A 24,787-nucleotide genomic window follows, 5' to 3' on the forward strand; every position below is an offset into this window, starting at 1 on the left:
TCTCCGGGCTCCTCCCACATACCAATGACGTGCAGATTTGTAGGTTGATTGGCTTCTGTAAATTGTCCTTAGTGTGTAGGATAGAACTAGCGCATGTGTTATTGTTGGCACAGCAGTAGATTTGCTGCCTTACAGTGCCACGGACCTGGGTTCCATCCTGACCACAGGTGCTGTTTGTATGGTGTTTGTACATTCTCCTTATGACTGTGTGGGTTTTCTCCAGTTTCCTCCCACACTCCAAAGACGAACAGGTTTGTAGGTTAATTAGCTTCTGTAAATTGTTCCTAATATGTGCAGGATAATGCTAGTGTACAGGGTAGTTGCTGGTTGGCATGGACTCGGTGGGGTGAAGGGCCTGTTTCCACATTGTATCTCTCAGATGTAAAACAGGGATCTCCAAACTATGGCCCGCGGGCCACATCCGGCCCGCCACAAGATTTTACCGGCCCGCAGCAAGCTCTTAGGCGGCGGGGACTGGAGGCAGAAGCTGCCGGCGAAGGTTGACCAGAGAGCGGATCGCCACCGACCCAGAGCTGGGACAAGGCGAGAGATCGCAGCGCATCAAACTCCAGGAAACTTCCCTCCTCGCCGTCACCGCTCCCCCTGGGAGAGAGAGGGGGGGGGAGAAAGTCGGGGGTAGAGGGAGCAGTGGGCGAGAGGGGGAGGGTGTCAGAGGGTCCGGTGAAGGAGCGCCGCCGCCATTCACCCTGGGGATGCGGGGCTTCTGAACAACAACTACACACGTGTTTGTTCTTATTTCGCTGCGTTAGAGGGAGACAGGGCCGGCGAAGAATGGAGGAGCGGCGCAGATCTCCCTGGTTCTGGGAGAGAGAGACGGAGGGGAGAGAGAGACGGAGGGGAGAGAGAGAGAGAGAGCAGACCCCTCAAGTGGCGTCGCTCCTTCACCTCTCACACCCTCCCCGCGCTCCCGCTCTCACCCTCTGCTCCCACTCTCTCCCTCCCACCCCTCTCTCTCTCTCCACCAGTGGTGGTCACTGTATTTTTTCTGTTTTATAAATAATTGTATACCTACGGTATATATATATTCCAATATTTCAAGCTTTTTAAAAGTTGAATATTATTTATTTGTTGCCATATAAACCTAATTTTAACTAACCTAATCTAACCTAACCTAGTTTAACCTTTCCTAATCTAATCTAATGTAACCTAGTCTAAACTTTTTTGAGGTCATTAAATTCATAAAACTCACACTTCTTTATTTTTTCCTACGGCCCGCAAAAATGTGCCAAATATATAATGTGGCCCTCATGCTGAAAAGTTTGGAGGCCCCTGGTCTAAAGTAAAGTAATGCATACCAAAGTAGCAATTCATCCCCTTGTGGCTGCTCCACCATTCAATAAGATCATGACATATTTTAATTCAGTGCTACTTTCCTGCACTGGGTCTTTATCACTTGCTTCCGTTAATATCTAAAAAATTACCAATCTCTGTCCTGAATACCCTTAACAATTGAGCGGCCTCTCCCACCGTGGTTCGAGTTTTCGAAAGATTCACTGCACCTAATCTTTCCACGTATGATAAACCCAAGAGTCAATCTGATGAACTTTTGTTGTATTTCCTCCACCGCAAGTTTACTCTTTCTATGGAAGGGGCAACAGATCTTCTAGCCGAGGCCTCAACTATTTTTGGCATCTTGCTCCAATATAATCCTCAAATTTTACAATACTTGCCAGCATATTATTTATCTTCCGAATTGCTTTCTGTACCTGATGTTATTTTTCAGGGATTAGCTTCCAAGGTCCTCAGGTCCTTCTGAAAATAAACACCTTTGAATCTCTCACCCCCTTAATAAATATATTCTGCCTTTCTATTTTTATGCACAACGTGGCTGTGTTCTGCAGCTGCGGCTCACCGGCAGTCTCTGTCTTTTTTTTTGTTTTTTGTCTATTGTCATCGTTTAATGTACGTTTTGTTCTATTTTTAACTCTGTTTATGTGGGGGGTGGTGGGGGAAACATTTTTTTCTAATCTCCTCAACGGAGATGCGACCTTTACCGTGTCGTATCTCCGTTCGCGCTACGGCCTAACACCGTGGAGTCAGCGGCCTCCAGCTGGGATCGACCTTGAAGACTCCGGTCGCAGGGCCTGGACTTACCATCTCGGAGGCTTCGGCCGTGGGCCCTGCAGACCGCAACATCGGGAGCTCGCAGGTCCCTGGCTGGCGACTGGCTTTCGGGAGCTCCAGCCGTAGCAGCTTCGACCGCCCCGGAGCGCGAGGTACGATCGACCCGCTCGCAGGCCCTTCATCGCCCTGCGTGGCCTGGCCGCGGCACTTTCCATCGCCCGGTGGGGGCTCAGGACTTTCATCGGCCTGCTCGGCTCGGTTCGGCCCTCGGACTTTCCATCGCCCGGTGGGGGCTTCAAAGGTTGGGAGCCTCGATCGCCACGGGAGAAGAATGAGGAGGAGATAATGACTTTTCTTTGCCTTCCATCACAGTGAGGGTGTGCCTGGAGCAATCACTGTGATGGCTGTTTGTGTTAAAATTGTATCTGTGTGTCCTGTGCTTTTTGTTGTCTACTGCCGGACCCTGACGTGAGAGGACGCTGGCGCTGTTTGTTCGCCGCTTCTCCGTCAGGATAGTTTGTCTGTTTGTTTTTATGTTATGACTGTTTTTGTAAAGCGCTTTGAGCACCTGGTAAAGCGCTATATAAAATAAATGCTTATTATTATTATTATATTTCTATTTATTTTTAACTTCACCTTTTCTGTCTTAATTCCATCTCAGAAACCCTTGACCAGTCATGTAACCTATCTATATCCATTTGAAGATTCATGCATCCTCCTCAAAGTCCACACTGCCATCTAGTTTTGTTTCTTCAATAAAATAGGATGTGTTGTGCCTGATCCCTTCACCCAAACCTCTGAGGTAGAATGGGAACAGTTGAAACTGCAGCATCGATCTCTGAGGCATCATCTCAAGCTATTTTCAGTTCTTTAACTAAACATCAATCCATGCAAGTATGTTACCCTAAATTACTATGTAATTTTGACAAGCTTTTATGTGGCTCATTTTGGAAGGTATTCTGAACATCCAAATACACTACAAACCATACGTTATTATGCTATAAAACCCCAAAATACATAAAAGGTCAGGCATTGTCAATGGAGAATGAAACCAGGAATTCACTTGCATAAAAGCACTTTTTGATGTTTATCTTCACATGAATTTTCATGATTTCCTTCATGTTAGAACAAAGATTCTACTTATTTCATCTCTGGTTCCTTTGTTAATATGTTAATATGTATTATCTGGTACAGACCACTTGTCAATGGAAACTGTTGATCCTCATTCACTCTTATCAAGTTTCTCCAGTCTTGCCATGTAATTGAAGTCTCACATCCCTGGTATCACTTTAGAAAGGTGATGCTGTGCCCTCTGACAGGGCTTGGCCTCTATCTAACGTGCCAGTCAGACATGATGTAAATCTTCAATTGAAGCTTCAGCAACGTTTTAAATGTTTAGCATAACATCTTTAACTTTCAACTTTAGGCTTGTATTTATAAAGAGTTCCTTATGTTTTTTAAAAAAATTGCATTGCTACCTTGCTGTACTTTTACAAATAACTCTTTGTTCCCCCATCCCCTTTGAAGATCCAACTCTTGGCTGGTATTGCATGTTCTCCTTCATCCTTCCAAAACAAACAAAACAACATGCCTTTTCAAGGAAATTAGTGTGCCTACTTCCCCATCTGTAAAATGTTATCCTCAAGCCCCCAAACAGCTCTCATATTTGTTTACTACATTTTCCAGGTATCCTGCAAGATTTGAAATTTTATCCCACATAGAAGTCTACAAAATCAAAAGAAAAGCAGACCGAACAAGACAAGAGCCCATGGAATAAGTGTGAAATACCAGCACACTTGGATGACTGGCTCACTAACAGAAAACAGAGAGTCCTGATAGATAGATTATTTTTAGATTGGCAGTCAATAATTAGTGGGTACCTAAGGGTTTCATGCTGGAACTTCCGCTACTTACATTCCATAATAATAAATTGGTAAAAGGAGTCGGGTGCTCTCGAGCCAAATGTGTTGATAATATAAAGACACTCCTCGGAGTGGGCAAGTTATGAAGACACATATAGCTTGCAAAGGGACATAGACAGGTTAGGTGAGTGGGGAAGAGGTCGGCAGAAGGAATATAACGTAGAAAATGCATGATTATCCATTTTGCAATGAAAAATGAAAGAGCAAATTATTATATTAATGGCGTGCCCGTACAATATAATGCAGTAGCAAAGAATCTGAGTGTTACAATAAGTTAGCTGAGAGGTTACTCAGAAAAGCTCATGGAATGCTAACCTTTATTACAATGAGTGTGGAGCAAAGAAAAAAGGGAGTTTTAATGCAACCTTACAGAGCATTGGTAAGACTGCACCTGGAAAACTGCATACAGTTTTGGTCCTTGTATATGGAAGTATATACTTGCACCATAGGAGTGGAGAGAAGGCACACAAGGTTGATTCCTGGGATCAAGATTGATATATGGGTCGAGAGTCATTGAAGTTTTAAAATAGACGAGCAAACAATGAAACATACAACATTTTTATGCTAAGTAAGATCGGGTGGATACTAGATCAAGGATGTGTCTCCAAATAAGTATATCTAGAAATAGGCAGTATATTTTCAGAATAAGCTTGTCCGTTTCAGATGGAGATTAAGAGGAATTTTCTCAGAGGGTTGTGGTTCTTTATGATTCTTTACCCCAGAGACCTGAGGAATCAAAGTTAACATAGAAAATAGGTGCAGGAGGAGGCCGTTTGGCCCTTTGAGCCAGCACTGCCATTCATTGTAATCGTGGCTGATCATCTACAATCAGTAACCTGTGCCTGCCTTCACCCCATATCCCTTGATTCCACCAGCCCCTAGAGTTCTATCTAACTCTCTTTTAAATTCATCCAGTGAATTGGTCTCTCCTGCCCTCTGTGGCAGAGAATTCCACAAATTCACAACTCTCTGGGTGAAAAAGTTTCTTCTCACTTCAGCTTTAAATGCCCTCTCCTTTATTCTTGGACTGTGACCCCTGGTTCTGGACCCCTCCCAACATTGGGAACATTTTTCCTGCATCTAGCTTGTCTAGTTCTTTTATAATTTTATACATCTCTATATGATCCCCTCTCATCCTTCTAAACTCCAGTGAGTACAAGCCTAGTCTTTCCAATCTTTCCTCATATGACAGTCCCTCCATCCCAGGGATTAACCCCGTGAACCTAGGCTGCACTGCCTCAATAGCAAGGACGTCCTTCCTCAAATTAGGAGACCAAAACTGCACACAATACTCCAGATGTGGTCTCACAGGACCCTATACAACTGCAGGACTTCTTTGCTCCTGTACTCAAATCCTCTCATTATGCAGGCCAACGTACCTTTCTTCACTGCCTGCTGTACCTGCACACTTACTTTCAGTGACTGGTGTACAAGGACTCCAAGGGCTTGTTGCACTTCCCCTTTACCTAATCTGACACCAGAGATAATAATCTGCCTCCTTATTTTTTCCGCCAAAGTGGATAACCTCACATTTATCTACATTATACTGCATCTGCCATGCATCTGCCCACTCACTCAACCTGTCCAAGTCACCCTGCAACCTCCTAACATCCTCTTCGCAGTTCACACTGCCACCCAGCTTTGTGTCATCTGCAAACTTGCTAGTGTTACTTCTAATTCCATCATCCAAATCATTAATATATATTATAAATAGTTGCGGCCCCAGCACTGAGCCTTGCGGCACTCCACTCTCCACTGCCTGCCATTCTGAAAAGGACCAGTTTATTCCTACTCTTTGCTTTCTGAGTGCCAACCAATTCTCTATCCATGTTAATACCCTACCCCCAATACCATGTGCTCTAATTTTGCTCACCAACCTCCCGTGTGGTACCCTAACAAAGGCTTTCTGAACATCTAGATACACTACATCCACTGGCTCTCCTTCATCTATTTTACTTGTCACATCCTCAAAAAATCCCAGAAGATTAGTCAAGCAGGATTTCCCCTTCATAAATCCATGTTGACTTGGATCAATCCTTTTACTGCTATCCAAATGTGCCGTTATTTCCTCTTTAATAATTGACTCCAGAATCTTCCCCACCACCGAAGTCAGGCTAACTGGTCTATAATTCCCCGTTTTCTCTATCTCTCCTTTCTTGAAAAGTGGGATAACATTAGCTACCCTCCAATCCACAGGAACTGGTCCTGAATCTATGCACAATCTCTGCTGAACGGTGGAGCAGGCTGAAGGGGCCAAGTAGTTTATTCCTGCCTCTGATGTAATTCTCAGAAGCTGCCACTGTATACTTCTCTTCTTATTGTAGAAACCATGTTCTACCTTCTGTGCAATAGCAATTTTGTATCATCAAATAATCTTCTAGAAGAACGCAGCAGGTTGAGCACCATCTGTGAGGCAGTGGGGGAGGGGGTGGAGGAATTGGCAATGTTTCGGGCTGATACCCTGCGAGAGTGTCAAGGGGAGATTAAGCATTAAGAGGGGAGTGGTGAATCAGGAGCTGTCAAGCGATAGGTGAATCCAGGTGAGGACAGGTTAATGGGCAGATGGTGCCAGGTGCAGAAGGGAGGCGTGCAGATTGTAACAGAGGCTGGGAGTTGACTCGTGGAGATAACAAAGAACTGCAAATGATAAAATCAGCTGAGAGCACAAGGTGGTGAGTGGAACTAGATGCCCCCTTGTCTGATTCACTCTCCATCTTCCTTTCATAGCAGATTTTATAATCTACAGCAGCTATCTCTCCCCTTTAGACTCAATACAGATGCAGTAGAGTCTCAATCAGAAATGTGGACCATTCCTAACCCCCCCCCCCCACCCCCCTTGGGAAGTATATGTGTACCAAGTCAAGCATTTTTATCAACCACTAAATTGTGCGCCCAGGGAAAAAGAAGGTGCAAAGGACATTGATCGATTCAGTAATTGGTTAAAACTGCAGCAAATGGAACATTGTGTGAATGTTGTGGACTTTGGATTAAAACAGATTAATCACAGTAGTTCCCAAACAAAAAGATGTTTCGAAAACAGAGATTAAGAGACACTGTTTTCTCAGGTGGTAGATTTCAGACCAAACAGCATAACCCTAAAATTAGACTAAGGTCATTCAATGGTGATGTCAGAAGATGCTTCATAAAGTCCAGTGAGAATCATCTGAAACTCTAGATGTAGTATAGACTTCAGCAATGCCTTTGATAAGGACCACATGATAGGCTGCTGGTAAAGGTCAGGTTGCATGAGATCCAGGCAGAGTTGGCTAATTGGGCACAGAATTGACCTCATGGTCGGAAGCAGAGTGTGGTGGTGGAAGGTTGGTTATCAGACAGGATGCCTGTGGCTCAAGGATCAATCTCGATCATTATGTTTTGTACCCACAGGGATGGATCAGATTCTGGGAATGAACTGCAGCGTGTGAAGCTTCCTTCCCTGGGAAAGCATTTAGGAACCAATGATCATGTCATTCACTTTAATGTGATTTCTAAATGGTCAAGTAAAGAAATCAAAGACAAAAGTACTCCATTGGAGTTCAGGTGATTTCAGTGAGTTCTAGAGGGATTTGACTGAGTGGGACTTGACTTCAGACAGCAGGGTGAAGGGTGACTGAGCAAAAGGAAGTCTTAAAAGGAGAATGTTGGTTACAGAATACCCACAGTTCAGAAAGAGTGACCAGAGCTAAACATAACAGAAAAATAAAGATGTATAGCAAATGCTAGGTTTATAATACTGCAGAAATTTAACCTCAATAGAAATAAATACAGAATGGCCAAAGGAAACAGGAGTTAGGGTCTGTATTTGCATAACATTAAAATTTGAACTGACCTTGGTCAGCCTGAACTAACCCCAACCCCAACCCCAGGATTTATATATTTTTTGGTACCTAACCCAACAAATGCAACCTAGCGGATAGAATGGGATCCCGTCAGATCACGGTTTGGGTGGATGGGCTTGAGAATGAGGAAATAGGAGTTGCTTCTTGTGCTACGTGCACTCTCCTGACTTTAAATGTGCAGTTGGCCATATCATGAAAGGTTGAGAGGAAAATGGGCCAAACACAGGTAAATGGGATTTGTTTAGAAGGGGCATCTTGGTCGTCATGGACGAGTTGCACCGAAGGCCCTGTTTCCATGCTGTATGACTCTATACATAATTTTTCATATATATGATTTGCATTGCAGAATAGAGAATCAAAAATATGAACAGATTTCCACGGTCAAGCAGCAATTAAAAACAACTGGAAATAAATGTGCCATATGTTAAACTGAAATAAGGATTAACTCAACGGAAAGGGAGCTAATTAGCGTCTGGGATGCGAGATTTGGCAAAGGAAAGGTGGGGAGTGGGTCGGGGGAATGAGAAGTACTCATTTGTTAAATAGATTACAGAATGAGCTCTAATGAACAGCTTATATTATTTTACATCTGACATTCTATATTTCCAAAGCCTGTCTGACATTCTATATTTCAAAAGCATGATTTTAATCGGTTCAGATAGCAATGTAAGAACAAGCTAATTATTATTTTTATTCGCACACATTTATAAATTAAGGGAAACGTCCTACACTCATGCGAGCCAAGAAAGACCATTCCATCCCAATTCAATTTCCAATCTTTGTCCATGGTCTTGAAGTTAAAGGATATCAGGCGCTAATCAAAGCAGTTTTCATGCACTTTAATGTAGCAGAAGTCAAAAGTGCCAAAATATTAATGAAATGCACCTAATCTTATGGATGAAATTTAACCAATGTGAAAATATGTCACTGCTTCGTTAAGTTAGAATCAGATGACTATACTTTGAAAATATTCTTGATAGGCCATTTACAATGAGCATAAAATTCTCAATAGGTGCCACCAATTTACAAAGCCTGATATTGAAAGAGAAAGGCTGTAAAACATTGCCATATCAAATGTGCATTACATGGTTGAGCAAACAAAATAAAGTAGAATATAAAGTAGACTTATTAACAGAATCCCATGAAAATGCAATCAATCTATAACAAGGCTGAATGCAATCTATTTTTTTTTCTTGATGATCCACACATTGTGATGCATAGGGGGCTTTAAAGCAATGAACTTGATGACAGCTAAATAAATTGAATGCTTCCTTGCTTTCCAGTTCTATTTAATGTTGGGATGCATCTTATTTTCTTACCTGAATTCTTCTCTAGTAGAAGCTGCTTCTTTTTCTGTCTCTCCTGTTTTTCTTTCTCTGCTTTCTCTCTGGCCATCCTAACACGTCTCAGCTTTTCTTCTGCTTCCCGTTGCCTCACGTTTTCTTTCACAGCTTGCTTTAGTAAAACAAAAAGTCAAAGAATCTTCAAAGAAAAAATAATTCAAAATGTGCCAAAGATGAAAAAAGGAAGAACAATTAGAATAACATGCTTTACGTTTTGATTTTAGAGGCTAAACAGCTGTTTTAAATATTGCTCTAGTTTTCAGGATATTGAAAGGAAAATAGTTTTGAGTTTTATTACGACTTGAATGAAGGGTGTTCCCTTTATTTTATGCTTAAATAAATACAACAGCATAGCTTGCTCTTCTCTGACATTCTCATATATACTCTTACAGGTCTTTGAGCAATGTACAATTATTGTACACTACTCAAAGACATGTAAGAATATATTTGGCAAATTATGGCAAATTGACTGACGGCAATTAAAAAGTGAAAAATCTCTCTGGTGATAATATTGAAGTGTTATATTAGCAAAACAAATATGCACTAATTAGTTTGCATGATCTTAACATTCCTCTACTTATTTAATTAATGTAGCATAACAAATATATGTCGTAATTTTAATCACAAAAAAAACTTCAAGTAAGCTAAATTTGAAATGCTAATACTTTACTTTCAAAGTGCTTCATCTCACAAACATACCAGAAACATAGATTTGAAGTTACTGATCTCATTGAAAACCTCCTCTACTGTGACTTTCTTTGGATTGATAACAAAATAGTGCATCAATTCATGGTAAAGCTTCTCCATGTTTTTGTGCATGTTGCCCAGTTTATGGTACTCTTCCCGAGCATAACTGGCAAAACTGTGATGTACTGTTAAGGAAAGTGTTGCCTTGCAGAGAAAACATGAGAAATAAATCAAAATATATGCTTACATTTTCATAATGTACATTCACACAGAATTGTTTCTTTTATTAATTTTTATTTCCTATTAAAATAATAGCTTTGATACTACAAGACTAGGCTGATAATACTTTCACAGTATGTAGATTGAAATACATATTTGCTTGCCCTTAATGACTTCTAACTCGCCTCTACTCCCCGTCAAATGTTTTCCAATTTCCAGATGGTGTCTGAAAGCCCAGCATATATGAAGGAAAAAACAAACGAATCCTAGGTTATCAGCAGCAAAATTAACTGCCTGAGCTATTGCATCCCTCCATACCACTGCATCCCTGTGTTGTTGCACCTGTTTGCTTTCAATACCAAGTATAAATTCACTTATTTGAAGACTTGCAACTCACAAAATTCATCCTTAAATGGTGAAGATGAATATTATCTCAGAGGATTCCTGCAATGCCTGCATCTTTCCACACTTCCTGGTGAACAAGTTCTTTTGAACTTGATCTGGTTGTGGGGTGAATACTGGTGGAACAGTGTTCCCAAAAACTATGTACGCATTTTGCAAGGAAAACACATGTTGTACAAGCTCAGAAACTCAATGACAGCAACCAATGACAGGACATAATATCAGTCTGAAGAAGGGTCTCGACCCGAAACGTCACCCATTCCTTCTCTCCCGAGATGCTGCCTGACCTGCTGAGTTACTCCAGCATTTTGTGAATAAATCGATTTGTACCAGCATCTGTAGTTATTTTCTTATACTACATAATATCATGAATCTTTCAAGGCCATGAAACATTCCTGGTTCCCACACAGTGTTAGAATTGCAGGCTACAAGACAAATTACTCGCTTCATTATAATTGTTATATAAACACTTCGGAAACAAAATATTTTTTTCCTTATTACCATTAACAAGCTACTTTTCTATTCACTCCTCAAAGTAAATTAATCAATGGCTTCATGAGGAGAAAATATGAAGAATGCCTCACAAAAAACTCCAAAAAAATGCCGAGGAAAAAAACATAAGGTACAAAGTTATTTTTAGAAATGGTTTAACAGTAAATTCTGAGTTCACCAAAGTGCAAGGAAATAACACATTTGTTGAATCCTGTTCAATAAGGTTTGCAGAATGGAAGTGGTATATCTCCCACTGTGGTTCTGAGGTAGTCTTTCACTGAGAAGCTGAGCCCCCATAGTGCAGCAATGGATATTGATGTGACTGTGACATTTGCAGGGGAGCAGCAGAAATTCCATTTTGAGGATGACACACCTGTAATCAAATTCTTCCCAAGAGACACATGCTTGCTAATTATTCTTAACAACATGGGGTTTAAAACCATATTGAAATGTTTTTGGTGCTATTGCTTTTAAAGCATGAAATTCTTTTCCTCAAACTTTTGGCACTGCGGGACTTTAAGATAGAATTATGTTCTTGCTGATTGCTTAAACTAAAGGTGCAACATAACTTCAGCTGTACATGGTATATTGCTTCCAAATGAGCTTCCATGATAATGGACTACATTGCATATTCAGTATATGAAAGCAAGATTGAAATTCTGCTCTCTAGTCTTAAGACTATTTCTTCTAAAAGAAGAAGTTAAATGAAAAAAACATATTTCGTACTTGGACATAGTCAAATCTACTTCGATAGTAAATTCAGATGCTTTCAATGACCTGAACAATGCTTTTGCATTATGGTACTGTGTGGTTAAATGCTTAATTAAAAGAAAATCAGCTAAATCTCTGCACATATTCAGTTATCAGCTGTATACCCATTAGTTGTCAGCAAAAGGAGTGTCCTAAATTAAATGAAATTAACTTAATGAGCTGATAATGTATCAGGACCTTGTTTAAAAAAATGATTTATTCAATTTTTAGAATGTCTTATGTTTTAGTGTGCAAAGCTATTCAATATACTTAATTGCAAATGTTGCTACATGACAGTAATGTAGGGAAAACCGACCAAGCCTAACTTTTGTTTTCCATGTATATACACAGATATTCACATTAAAAACATTAGATTCCATATGGAGTCTTGTTTTTGTATTCTGTTGATTCCCTATCAAAGGTTTTCCAGTCGAATGACACCCCTCCACTTCTCAGCAGATATTCTGATAGTTTTTTGAAGTTGTACTGTGAATAATTGAGGTTTTTTATTCAACATAATTATGACTTTCTTTGGAGAAAACCATTTGGTTCGACATTGCTAGTTATCAGTACCATGCTGATTGATTTTTGGAGAAGGATCTCACATCATTATTCAGTGTTTCATGCTCTGCACACAATGTACACAAAATGCTATTATACTCTTTTGGAATTGTATTACACTTCTTGTTAGCAAGCATATTCTCATTTGTGTATTTAATCAAGATTAGCAATGTTGCCACTGGGAAAATAACACTTTGAAGTTAAGACATCTGAGTTAGCGATGGCAGATGTCAACTTTGCTACTTGGAGAACTTAAAATTCAAGTATATAAAAAAAGTATAAACTGGAATAAAAAGCTATTATTATAATTAGCTATTAATGCAAAAGGCTAATATTACAAATCCGTTCCTTTAGACAAGTAAATCAGTTATCCTTACCTGCTTAGTCTATGATTACTGATTGATTGCTCAACATGAGCTTCCAGTCTAGTAAACAAAGGTTATGACTATCATACGATCACAAGTCATAGGAGCAGAATTAGGCCATTCAATACACCGCATCTGCTCCACCATTCAATTGTGACTGAATTGTTTTTCCCTCTCAAAGCCATTCTCCTGCCTTCTCCCTGTAACCTTTGACACCCTTACTAATCAATAACTATTCAAACGCCACTATAAGAATATCAAATGACTTGGCCTTCGCTGCCGTCTGTGGCTGTGCCCTCTGGTCCTAGTCCCTCTCACTGCTGGAAATGTCAAAGGTTTCAAAGGTCTGGTTATTGTCAAGTGTACCAATTAAGGTGCAGTGAAACTCGATTTACCAAATGTCCTCTCCACATTGACTCTTTCTCGGCCTTTCACTATTCGGTAGGCTTTAATGAGATCTCCTCTCATCCTTCTAAACTCAAACAAGATACCAACCTCTCTCTCAATGTAAGCAAGGCAAAGGAGATTGTGATTGACTTCAGGAAGTGAGGCTGTCAGGCATGTAAGCGCTTACAGTGGGGGTCAAAAAATTTGAATATTTTTGAAAATTTACACACAAAATTACCAGTTTCAAGCCTCTTTTAGTGCATTTCAAAGTAATAACAGACATTACAAAATAATGTGAATATGTCACTGTATACTAATAACATTTAAGTCAATTCGCACATTAATTGATAATCAGCCCAAAAAAGGTGGTAATTGGCTTTTCTGCTGTGTTTTATATTTTAAACCCGTCTTAATTAATTTAGTTATATAACCTTTCACTTAAATTTAATATTTACTCATGACAGCTCTACCACTGATTTTCTGGCACTCTTGGTTACAGAGCTTTGCTGGTTTATCCAGCTGGCCAAGGAAGACGGCTATGGGGATTGATTTGCTGGCTCCAGCTGAGCTGGAGTTCCAGAGCCCCAGCCGCAGGTTACAAATTCAACCCACTGATCGGCCCTGGAAGTCCCAATGAGGTCGAGATTGACTGCCTTGCCCAGCCTAGGTGCCACATTTTCAGGGAGATTTCCAGGGCGCGGGGGATTTCTCGTGGAACCCCTAGCAACCTCTAGCGGAACCCTAGTGTTCATTACAAGTCTATACATCGTTTCTTTTCTTTTTTTTCCCGATCCGATAAAACACGATTTTGGCAAAGTGAAAAACACGGAAATCATGCAAAAAGCGCGGAAAATGGATTTTTAAAACGCAGAAAATTCACATGCCTGGACTGTACACACTCCCATGTATACGTTGGCGCTGAGGTAGAGACAGTCGAAAGTTTCAAATCATAGGAATAAATAGCACCAACAATTTGTCCTGGACCAACCAGGTTCAAGCTATAGCCAAGAAAGCACACCTACGCTTCTATTTCCTTAAAAGGTTTAGGAAGTTTGGAAGTCCCCAACGACCCTCACCAACCTCTACAGATGTATAGTAGAAAGCATTTTATCAGGATGCATCAGCTGTGGGAACAGCACCATCCAAGACCATAAGAAATTGCTGAAAGTTGTGGACGTAGCCTAGACTATCATAGAAACCAGATTCACCCATTGACTCCATCTGCACTTCACACTGTCTGGGCAAGGCCGCCAGTATAATCAAGGACCAGTCTCACTCTGGTCACTCCCTCTTCTCCTCTCTCCCACCAAGCAAGAGGTACACAAGTTTTAAAACACATACCTCCAGATTCAGACAGTTTTTCCCAGCTGTTATTAGGCAACTTAACGGTCCTCTCATCAACTAAGGTGGTGTTCTGACCTCCCATCTACCTCATTGGAGACCATTGAACTGTCTTTAAGTGGACTTTACTGAACTTTATCTTGCACTAAATAATATACCCTATATCTGTACACTGTGGATGGCTTGATTACAATTATGTATAGTCTTTTTGCTAACTGGATAACATGCAACAAAAAGCTTTTCAGTGTACCTCTTGCACTAAATGTTGTACCCTTTATTTGTGCACTGTGGACAGCTTGATTGTAATCATGCATAATCTTTTTTTCAATGGGATAGCATTTAAATAAAAGTTTTTCACTGTACATTGGTACACAGGACAATAAAAAAACAAATTAAATGTGGTCTGACCAGCACATTACGAAACCTCAGCATTCCATCCTTCCTTTATATTCTCGTCCTCCCAAAATGAATGCTAATATTTCATTTGCCTGCAAATTTAGCTTTCGAGAATTCTGCACCAGCATTCCCAAATCCCCATTTGCACCTTCGATTTCTGAATCCTCTCATTTAGAAAATATTTTATGCCTTTATTCCTTCTATCAAACTGCATGACTGTACACTTTACTACGCTGTATTATATTTGCCACATCTTTGCCCCACTCTCCCAACCTGTCCAAGTCCTTCTGCAGACTTCCTGCTTTCTCAATACCACCTACCCTTCCACCTATCTTCGTATCATCGGCAAACGGCCACAAAGCCATCAATTTAATCATCCAGATTATTAACACAAAATGTGAGAAGTAGCGAACCCAACACCAACCTCTGTGGAACACCATGAGTCACCAGCCGGCAACCAGAAAAGGCCCCCTTTATTCCCACTCTTTGCCTTCTGACAATCAATCAATCTTCTAACCTTGCATAGGAAAAAAACTGCAGATGCTGGTTAAAATCGAAGGTGGACACAAAATGCTGGAGTAACTCAGCGGGTCAGGCAGCATCTCGGGAGAGAAGGAATGAGTGACGTTTCGGGTCGAGACTCTTCTTCAGACAGAGGGTCTCGACCCAAAACGTCACCCATTCCTTTTCTCCTGAGATGCTACTTGACTCGCTGAGTTAGTCCAGCATTTTGTGTCAATATTCTAACCTTGCCTCACGTACAACATGCCCCTATCTTGCTTATGTGTGGTACCTTATCAAAGACCTGAAAATCCAAGTAAATAACATCCACTGACTCTCCTTTATCTATCCAGCTGGTTCCTTTCTCAAAGAATTGCAATAGATTTGTCAGGTAAGATCTCCCCTTAACAAGACCATGTTAACTTTACCCTATTTTATCATGTGTTTCCAAATACCCCAAACCCTCATCCTTAATAATGGACTCTAAAATCTTACCAACCACTGAAGTCAGGCTAACCGGCCCATAATTCCCTTTCTTTCCCTTCTTAAACAGTGGAGTTACATTTGCAATTTTCGAGTCATCTGGAATCATTCCTGACTCCAGTGATTCTTGAAAGATCACGACCTATGCCTCCATTGCCTATCAGTGATGAAGTCTTTAAAATCAGGGACCTATAAGAGTCCAGAGTTTCAATTAGGTTATAGGTTTATTAGTGCATAGGTTTCAGTTGTTAGGATGGAGAAATTTACAAAGGTAGAGAGAGGCAAAATCTGAGGGAATTTATAAATAAAACTGATAAATTTAAAGTAGTGGTGCCTGAATGTACATGTGAATACACTACCAAAGCAGCAAGACAAAAAAAGGATTAGAAGTTGTCCATACTTCATCATTCAGTAGTCATTGTTGATCGTATCCTTCAAAAGCACTATCTTGCCTCATTTCCATATATTCCTTCCTGGTCCAGAAGCCTATTGCATTTAGCTTTAAATTTTGAGCAAAAGAGTGAAACGTCATTGGGATTTGTTAAGACTCCAAAGACGTACAGGTATGTAGGTTAATTGGCTTGGTGTAAATGTAAAAATTGTCCCTAGCGGGTGTAGGATAGTGTTAATGTGGGGGGATCGCTGGTCGGCGCGGACCCGGTGGACCGAAGGGCCTGTTTCCGCACTTTATCTCTAAACTAAACTAAACTGAGTGTTAAAATGCAGCAGAAGCTGCACATACAAAACCAAAGTTGCCTCCTAAACCAAAGACACTGATTTTCACATAACAACTATCACCAGATGAAAACAGGCAGAATGAATCATTGGCCAATCTGATGCAGGCAGCCCCAGGCACAGTACAGCTCCCATTAGTTTTACGTTACCAAGCTGCTCATGCTTTTGGAGGTGTTCAGTGAATGGAGGGAGTGGGAATTCCAACTGTGTATTCCAAAAGAAATGGAGATACGCCAATGCCTTTACTTCCTCAGGAGACTGAGAAAATTTAGCATGTCTCCAATGACCCTTACAAACTTCTACGAATGCACCATAAAAAGCATACTGTTGGGATGCATCACAGCATGGCTTGTGAACAGATCTGCCAAGACCACAAGAAATTGCAGAAAGCTGTGGATGCTGCCCAGTCCATCACACGAACCAGACTTCCCACCATTGACTCCATTTAAATTTCACACTGCCTCGGAAAAGTAGCGAACATAATCAAAGACTCGTCCCCACCCTAGTTATTCTTTCTCCTCTCCACTCCTGTTGGGCTGAAGGTACAGAGGCTGGAAAGCATGCACCACGAGACTCAGGAACAGTTTCTTCCCCTCTATTATCAGGCTTCTGAATGATTCTCCCATTAACCTGTCTTCATCGACAGGTTGGTGATGTAGAGTCAACAATTTTAAATTCCTGGGTATAAATGTTTCTGAAGATAGTTCCTGGGTACAGCACATTGATGCAACCATAAACAAAGCCCATCATCGCCTCTATTTCCTGAGAAGATCGAGGAGATTCGGTATGTCAACAAATATTCTTGAAATTCTACAGGTGTATGAAAGAGAGCATATTGATTGGTTGCATCACGGCCAAGTTCAGCAACTCGAATGCCCCGGAACAAAAGAAATTAAAAAAAGTTCCACGGTATTGACCTTCCCACAATCGAAGAGATCGACAGGGGTTGCAGACTCAAAAAAGCGGCCAGTATCCAAGGACCCATACCACCCTGGTCACACACTCATTTTAATCTTGCCATTGGATAGAAGGCATAGCAGTCTGAAAACTGTAAGGTCCAGGTTCAGAAACAGCTTCTTCCCAGCAACCATTGGGCTATTGAACACTACAAACTCGAACTAAACTCCGAACCACGAACTGCTTTGGTTGCACTAGGGACTACAGGCCTTGTTTTGTTTTACACTATGTTAGGTCTTTTATTTATTGTACTGCTTTTTTTAGTTTGTTTATTATATTATCTCACAGCTATCAAACTACTTTTTTTTCAAACTACTGTTTTGCTGCTGCATGTAAGAATTTAATTGTTCCCTTTTGATACATATGACAATAAAACACTCTTGACTCATAAGCTAAGGTACTGTCCTACTCACGTCTACCCCATTGCAGACATTGAACTTTCTCTGTGGCCAGATGCTCTACGATGCTGAAAATTATATTCTGCCTTCTCCTTCACTTGACCTATTGTATTTGAGTTTGGCTTGATTATATTTAAGTATAGTATTATCTGATTTGGTTTGAGAGCTGGCTCGAAGGGCCAAATGGCTTCCTCCTGCACCTATTTTCTATGTTTCTATGTTTCACACAAAACAAAGTTTTTCACTATATGTGACAATAATAAACCTAATCCTAAGATGGAGGTGGGGTGGCGAAAGGTTGTTGGAAGGAAAATCTTTGACAAGGGCCACAAAGGATCAGGCACCATCAGTCTTTGGGAAACATTAATACTTTTTACTGCACAAAAAGATTTATTTTAAAGGTGGCCTCCTTACACCATCAACTATAACAACTCAAACTAAAAGATGGCACACCTTAACTTATACCTCTAAATCTACTGATGTCCAAGGACTCAATTTTGAATGCCGTTGTTCAGCTACGAACTGTATCTGATGAATGCTTAGGCCTTACATCTGTTTGTTAGCAACATGGTCAAGATCTTGACAAAAGTAACAAAATAGTAGTACGGGTGCTGTATTCTATATTTTCACTGTGCTTCTGCACATTCTCATTCAGTGGAGAGGATGAAAACTGACTCTAATAGTTTGCAGTACTTTGGGTGTGTCCTGAAATTGCCACAATAGTTTGCAAACAGATACAAGACAACAAATGATCCTTCACTTAAATATGTGCTAAAACACCGAATTAATGAGTACTGATACTCTATCTATCCTGAAGTCGCTTATTTGGCTGCAATGAAAAAAGATCATGAGATTTAATTTAAAAATCTCTGGCCCAAATAAATTTGGTGAATGCATTATTAATCAATGAAAAAACAGCAAGATTAAAACAGAACAGATGAGACACATTCATGTAATTCAGTCCAGTTTCAGAAGATAACTAACCTTTTCTTATTGCCAACACTATTAATACATAATCAACTTAGACCCATTTATTAGATTTATTCCAATGAAACTGGCTGTGGCACATCTTTCATGTTCCCTGTCAAACTTAATTAAAGCAAATATTTTTTTGCAGTTCTTAATAAATGAAGTAAATTATATTTTAATTGATGTTTGATGTTGTGTTGCCTTGTATAAAATTACAAGCACATGATCATATCACATTTAATATTTCCCCAAAATTAAGTGTGACTACTTTATTAGTATTTAATAAATAATAATTAGTCAAGTTAAACTACAGATAACATTACATTTCACGCCCACCCAATTTATAATTTCAGTGACAAAGGTAGCCAGGTGTGATCATAGAAAGTCACTGTTTCATGAATAATGAATTGTTTCCACAAAATAAGTTTCAATCTTTCTTTCCGATTTTCCGCTGACTTCTGTCTATTCAGTCTCTTAGCAATTACCTTTGCTGTCAAAGGTTAAATTATGTTTCAATATTACCCAATACATTTTTCGTCATATAACTTCTTTGAAAAAATGATTTCAACAGAAATTAATTATTAATTTTCCTGTTTTTATGATCATTACTTAATTCCTGCAAAATCTTACTACCTGCAAAAGGTATATTCTTGTATTAGATATAAGCATATATTTTACAATATATCTTCACTCACAACAATATTTGAATTTTGTGGCGTTGCAAAGATTTCTGAAATTTAAAATTTCTCACTCTTTCTTGGCCTTCCTCCAAAAATTATTATATACTGATAGCAGGCTGCGGCAGGCTGGGACTCTATTCCTTTTAGCAGGCTGGGACTCTATTCCTTGGAGCGCATGAGGATGAGTGGTGATCTTATAGTGTATAAAATCACGAGAGAAATAGATTGGGTAGACACACAGTCTCTTGCCCACAGTGGGGGAATCGAGAACCAGAATAAGGTAAAGTGGGGAAGATTTAATAGTAATCTGAGGGGTAACCTTTTCACACAAATGGCGGTGGGTGTATGGAACAAGCTGCCATAGGAGGTAGAGGCATGGACTATCGCAACGTTTAAGAAAAAATTAGCCAGGTACAAGGATAGGATAGGTTTAGAGGGATATGGGCCAAACGCAGGTGGGTGGGACTAGTGTAGATAGGACCTGTTAGTCGGTGTAGGCAAAGTGGGCTGAAGGGCCTGTTCCAAGCTCTATGACTCGATGATGGAATGCTGACACCATTCAGCTCAGAAGACAATATGTGCATGTGTAATTATGCTCTTTTGACTGTTTATGCGTTTCTAATGCTGGAAAAACACAGACATTCCAGACATCCTTTAGCTACAAAGAATTAGGTAACTACTGGAAGTCATTAACAACCTCCCCTCCATATCTGGGGCGCTTGTGCATCATTAATGGTGTTAACCCATTGCAAACTTTAAGCAGTAGCAATGATCTACATTTTACTGAAAAATCATATTCAGACCATTTTGAATAATTAGTATTTTGTCAAATCTATTTTCAAAATTGTTCTATAATAATCCTTCACTTATTTAAACTCTTACATTGAAAGATAAACTCTGATTTTGATGGTTTAATATGAACCAGTTGCTTTACCAATGCACTTCAAAAGGTTAGATGTACATGCAACTTAACAAAATATCACTTAATGAGCTATGTAGCTGTCAGGAAGGATATGGACATCTTTGTCACAAACTTATCATGCATGTCCTCTGCTGGAGGAAAAGTCTCCAAATCCTTTTCAAGCTGTTGAAGCTGTTTCTCCATCTGCTTAAGGCTCTTGTCCAAGTTTTCTGCACATACTATAAAAGGAAGACAATAGCTATATTAAAATTTTAACCTCCAGCATGACAGGAAAACAGTCATCTTTTATCACAAAGATAAATTTAATTAAACTTTAAATATTGTTTATGTGCAATGACTTGCTTACAGATTGTGGAAAATCCTGCTGTGCTGCAGTGGTATAATTTAACCCTTAGACGACTAGCAAACTCAAAGTCTCATTTCAATTGGCTGCATTGGTTTGCAACTCACGTAATGAGGCACTGAACATTTCCACCATGTTAAAACTACAGGAACATCAGGAACAATTTACAGCCATAATATATAAGCTATAAAGCTATTATTCCACAAAAATATAATATTGCACAAAGCATTTACACATTTCATATGCTTCTATTCTATTTAAACATTTTAATTTGGGTTATTTGAGGTTAAACTGTATTTTTGCCATCCTAGGCCACTTTAAATTGTCAAGATAGAAACTACTTTTTCAACAAAATAAAAACCCTACAGACTGAGAACGTGAACAAAAGAACTAAATTATGAAGTATACTGTAACATGCAGTAGGATGAGGTCAAATCTTAAGAGCAATTTTAGGAAACTCATTAGGGGTTATCAGATAGACAGCATTGATTAAATACTGTTTGTTCCAGAATTATCCCAAAATGGTGCATAAATACAAAATAAGTTGCATGCTTATAATCTAAGGAAAGTTATTTATCAGAGAAAATTATTTGTGATGAATGTTACAAATTAATATCATGTCTTTCAAACATATAATCCACCTCACAGTAGACACTTGAATAGAATACAAAGCAGAGTACAACAATAAAATTGTAACGATTGAACTTCCATTTTCAAAAGGAGGCTACTCATTGCCACCTCCAGGTAATATTAACTGATTCTCTGCAATATTAACGATACAACTAACACAGAAATATCACAACAGTAAAAAAAAAATAGAAATGCAGAATGTAAATCAACAACAATTATTTCAGGAGACAAGAAATGGTAATTACTTTGGCCTTGAAATACAGTCATAAACCTATCCGCTTTAGATAAAAGGTTTTTAATTACCGATTGAAATACACTTGAGAATTATTTGAAAAGTTGAAACACCTTTTAGCTTTTGCCTGTGGTTACTTACACATCCATGACATTAAATTTTTAGCAGCAAGAATTGATAAGGGATTTTATAGATGCAGGAAAGTTTTCATTTTGCAGAGAATATAGAATCACAAATTCAGACAACGAAGCAGCACACAATTGTATTCATTGTAACACAGTGGCCAGTGAGGAAATAGGGTTGGGAAATAAATTTAATCCAAGAACATTTAATCCAAGAACATCTTGGGCAAAGAATGAAGACTTTTGATTTCCATTATTCAATCGGAAGATACAGTAGCTGACCAACTCATGGTACATCAGGGAAATTAAATTTTTGATGAAGATGTTGCCAGGACTAGACGGCCCGAGCTTGGGTAAACACACAGATTTTTTTGTGAGGCATACGGGAATCAAGAGCCAGAGGACACAGATTTAAGGCGAGGGGAAAAGATTAAACAGAAACCAAAGGGGCAATTTTTTTAATACAAAGGGTGGTAGGGATGTGGAATGAGCTGCTGGAGTTGAAACAGGTACAATCACAATGTTTAAAAAACATTTTGACAGGTACATGGATAGGATAGAATTAGAAGGATATGGGCCAAACACAGGCAGGTGGGACATGTAAATTGGGCATGCTTGTTGGTGTTGGCATGGTGGGCCGAAGGGCATGTTTCCATGCTGTATGATCATGCTTTGGATATGACGCAATAGCTATTAATGGAAATATATAATGCCAGTCCACTTATAGATGTGGCAATGGTAAAGCATGGTGTGCTTAACTGTATAGAACAAAATCGTGGAGGGGGTTGAAGGGAATAAATCATTTAGCGTGACTTTGTTTGAAGTTATTTTAGGGCTGTAGCAAAGGTGAAAATTAAATTGAATGGATTTAAGCAGGAGAAATTTGGAAATTCAGAAATGTGAAGTAGGTGGATATAGGTTGCAATTTGTAAGAGCCAGGGGTAAAAAGTTGACTTTTAAAGGAAGAGGTCTGAGAGCAGTTTGAAGTAAAGCAGGCAGTGAATGTATTGAGGAAATTATTTGCAGTGACATGGGGCGACAAAGGACCAAGTGGGCACATACACAATATCAAAACTGAAGCTGAATCTCATGGATGAGATGACAAGTGAGAATAAAACATAACATCAATCAGCATTCCAGTTTGGGATGGTACTAGATAGTGGATAAGCATAAGTGGGGTGACTGCTACTGAAAGATGGACCTAACTCTGTAGCAATGCCTTTGTCCTTCTGCACGATGTTTAAGGTATACAATGTTATTTAACATTATTTTGAGAAATCAAATATTTTGGACTAGATTATACTGACAAGTCGTTGGTGCCATTCTTAAGCACTGACCAACTGCAGGAGCACAGGTTTTCAGCAGCATCCCCGTTCTCTCAACTGTATCTTGAGAGGGGGTTCTCAAATGCACTAAGCAGAGGAACTCCTTTGCTGGTATTAACAGGTGTTTCATTTGAATGGGGTGTTGACCTTCACAAAGAGATTGTTTATTTTTTAAATAGAGTTATATGATTTGGAAACCGGCCATTCGGCCCAACTTGCTCACTCTGACCAACATGTCCCATTCAACACATGAGTGTTGAACATGAGATGCAGGCTAGAACCAATGTTATTTAATCCACCTTTGGACATTTTTATCAGCCACTTGAAATGAAAATACTTTAACAACCATGAACATTCTGGGCATCTTCTCCCACAGGCAACAAACCTGGGACTGCGAGTAATTACTGGAAGGTACTCCTAAAGTAGCACCATGAAGATGTTAAGTAATGATTGACAACCTGGTCTCAAGCAAAATTATTGCAATTTCATCAGACTTTATCCTAATGAAAAGGTAAAAACTGCAGCAATTGATAAAAATAAAGGTTGAAGGTTTGCACAAAAAAAAAAAATCAAGTAACTTATCCATGTAACTTCTCTGATCATATTAATAACATGTTAGTGATGAGTGCGAATGGGGAGTAGATAATCATGTGGATTAGTTTTGGAGAGATAAAGGGCAGATAAATAATTATTCCAACTTCTAAAGTGATTACATTTCCAATTTAAAACTGGTAATGTTTTTGTCAATCTAACCGTCTAAGTGAAGACATGTTCAGTTCTCTTTATACATCCTTTTTCTAAATAGGAGGAAACACTGTCAAATTGTTGGCATCAATTTTTTTTTTAAAACACCAAAAGAAGCTACTCAAAGACTGAGGTGAAAACAGTTCCAACAACAAAATAGAAGAGAGGAAGAAAATACATTTTAAATCTGTGGAGGCCGGAATGAAAAGACCTAAATAATGTCAGTTGTTTTGAAGAAAGTCTTTAATGATTAGTTAAACGTATCCCAAGGCACTCAACAAAATATCAACACATTGCTAGGTTTGAGTGGTTGGAGTTTCCTTGATACTTTCCTTCACCTGGATATCAAAGCATGTCTTTCCATTCATAATTCATGGGAAATAGTAAAGTCACATTTAGAAACACAAGAATTCAAATGTAAAGGCTCAAATATTGAGAAGAGAAAAAGATGTAAAGGCATTCCTTTTAAGGAAATAATTTTCAGGATCTGGATCAGGATCATTGTAGGACTGACATTTATTGACATTAAGAACATTATGGTGACCTTCTTAACTGGTGCAATTATTTCCATGAAAGCACTCCCAAATAGCTATGGGAGAAGTTCAGTGTTTAGACCCAACAACAACGACAATGACAAGCAAGTGATGGTGCACAGCTTTGATGGAACCTGCAGGTGATGATATCTCCATACACTTGCTGCCCTCAGTTAGTTGCAGTTTAGTTAGTCGTTTATTGAAGCAAAATACAAACAGATTAGTATATCTCCTGTCGTTAACTTGTTTGTTTGACTTGTTTGGTAAGAACTTAGTATCTCACTGTCACTCCTTCGTATCCTGTTACTGACTTACTAAACCCTATGTTAAGTAGGCTTGGCTTGTACGGCTACTAAGCCCCTATTATCTTAGCAACTCCTGGGGTCACACTGAGGCATTACGTCAGTGCTGGGCAAATTATACT

The 24,787-nt window shown here is 39.4% G+C and overlaps 1 protein-coding gene across 1 annotated transcript in view; it reads right to left on the reverse strand.

The window, feature by feature from the left end:
* Nucleotides 1–24,787, reverse strand: part of LOC144595583 (protein diaphanous homolog 3-like) — a 321,554-nt gene that overhangs the window by 92,424 nt on the left and 204,343 nt on the right. Inside the window, exons 25-27 of the mRNA XM_078403147.1 lie at nt 20,528–20,652; nt 9,889–10,053; nt 9,166–9,301 (exon numbers count right to left, since the gene is read on the reverse strand). Coding sequence (XP_078259273.1) covers nt 9,166–9,301; nt 9,889–10,053; nt 20,528–20,652 — 426 coding nt within the window. The remainder of the gene's footprint in view (nt 1–9,165; nt 9,302–9,888; nt 10,054–20,527; nt 20,653–24,787) is intronic.

The sequence above is a fragment of the Rhinoraja longicauda genome, chromosome 7 (genome assembly GCF_053455715.1).
Source record: "Rhinoraja longicauda isolate Sanriku21f chromosome 7, sRhiLon1.1, whole genome shotgun sequence".
Lineage (NCBI taxonomy): Eukaryota > Metazoa > Chordata > Chondrichthyes > Rajiformes > Arhynchobatidae > Rhinoraja > Rhinoraja longicauda.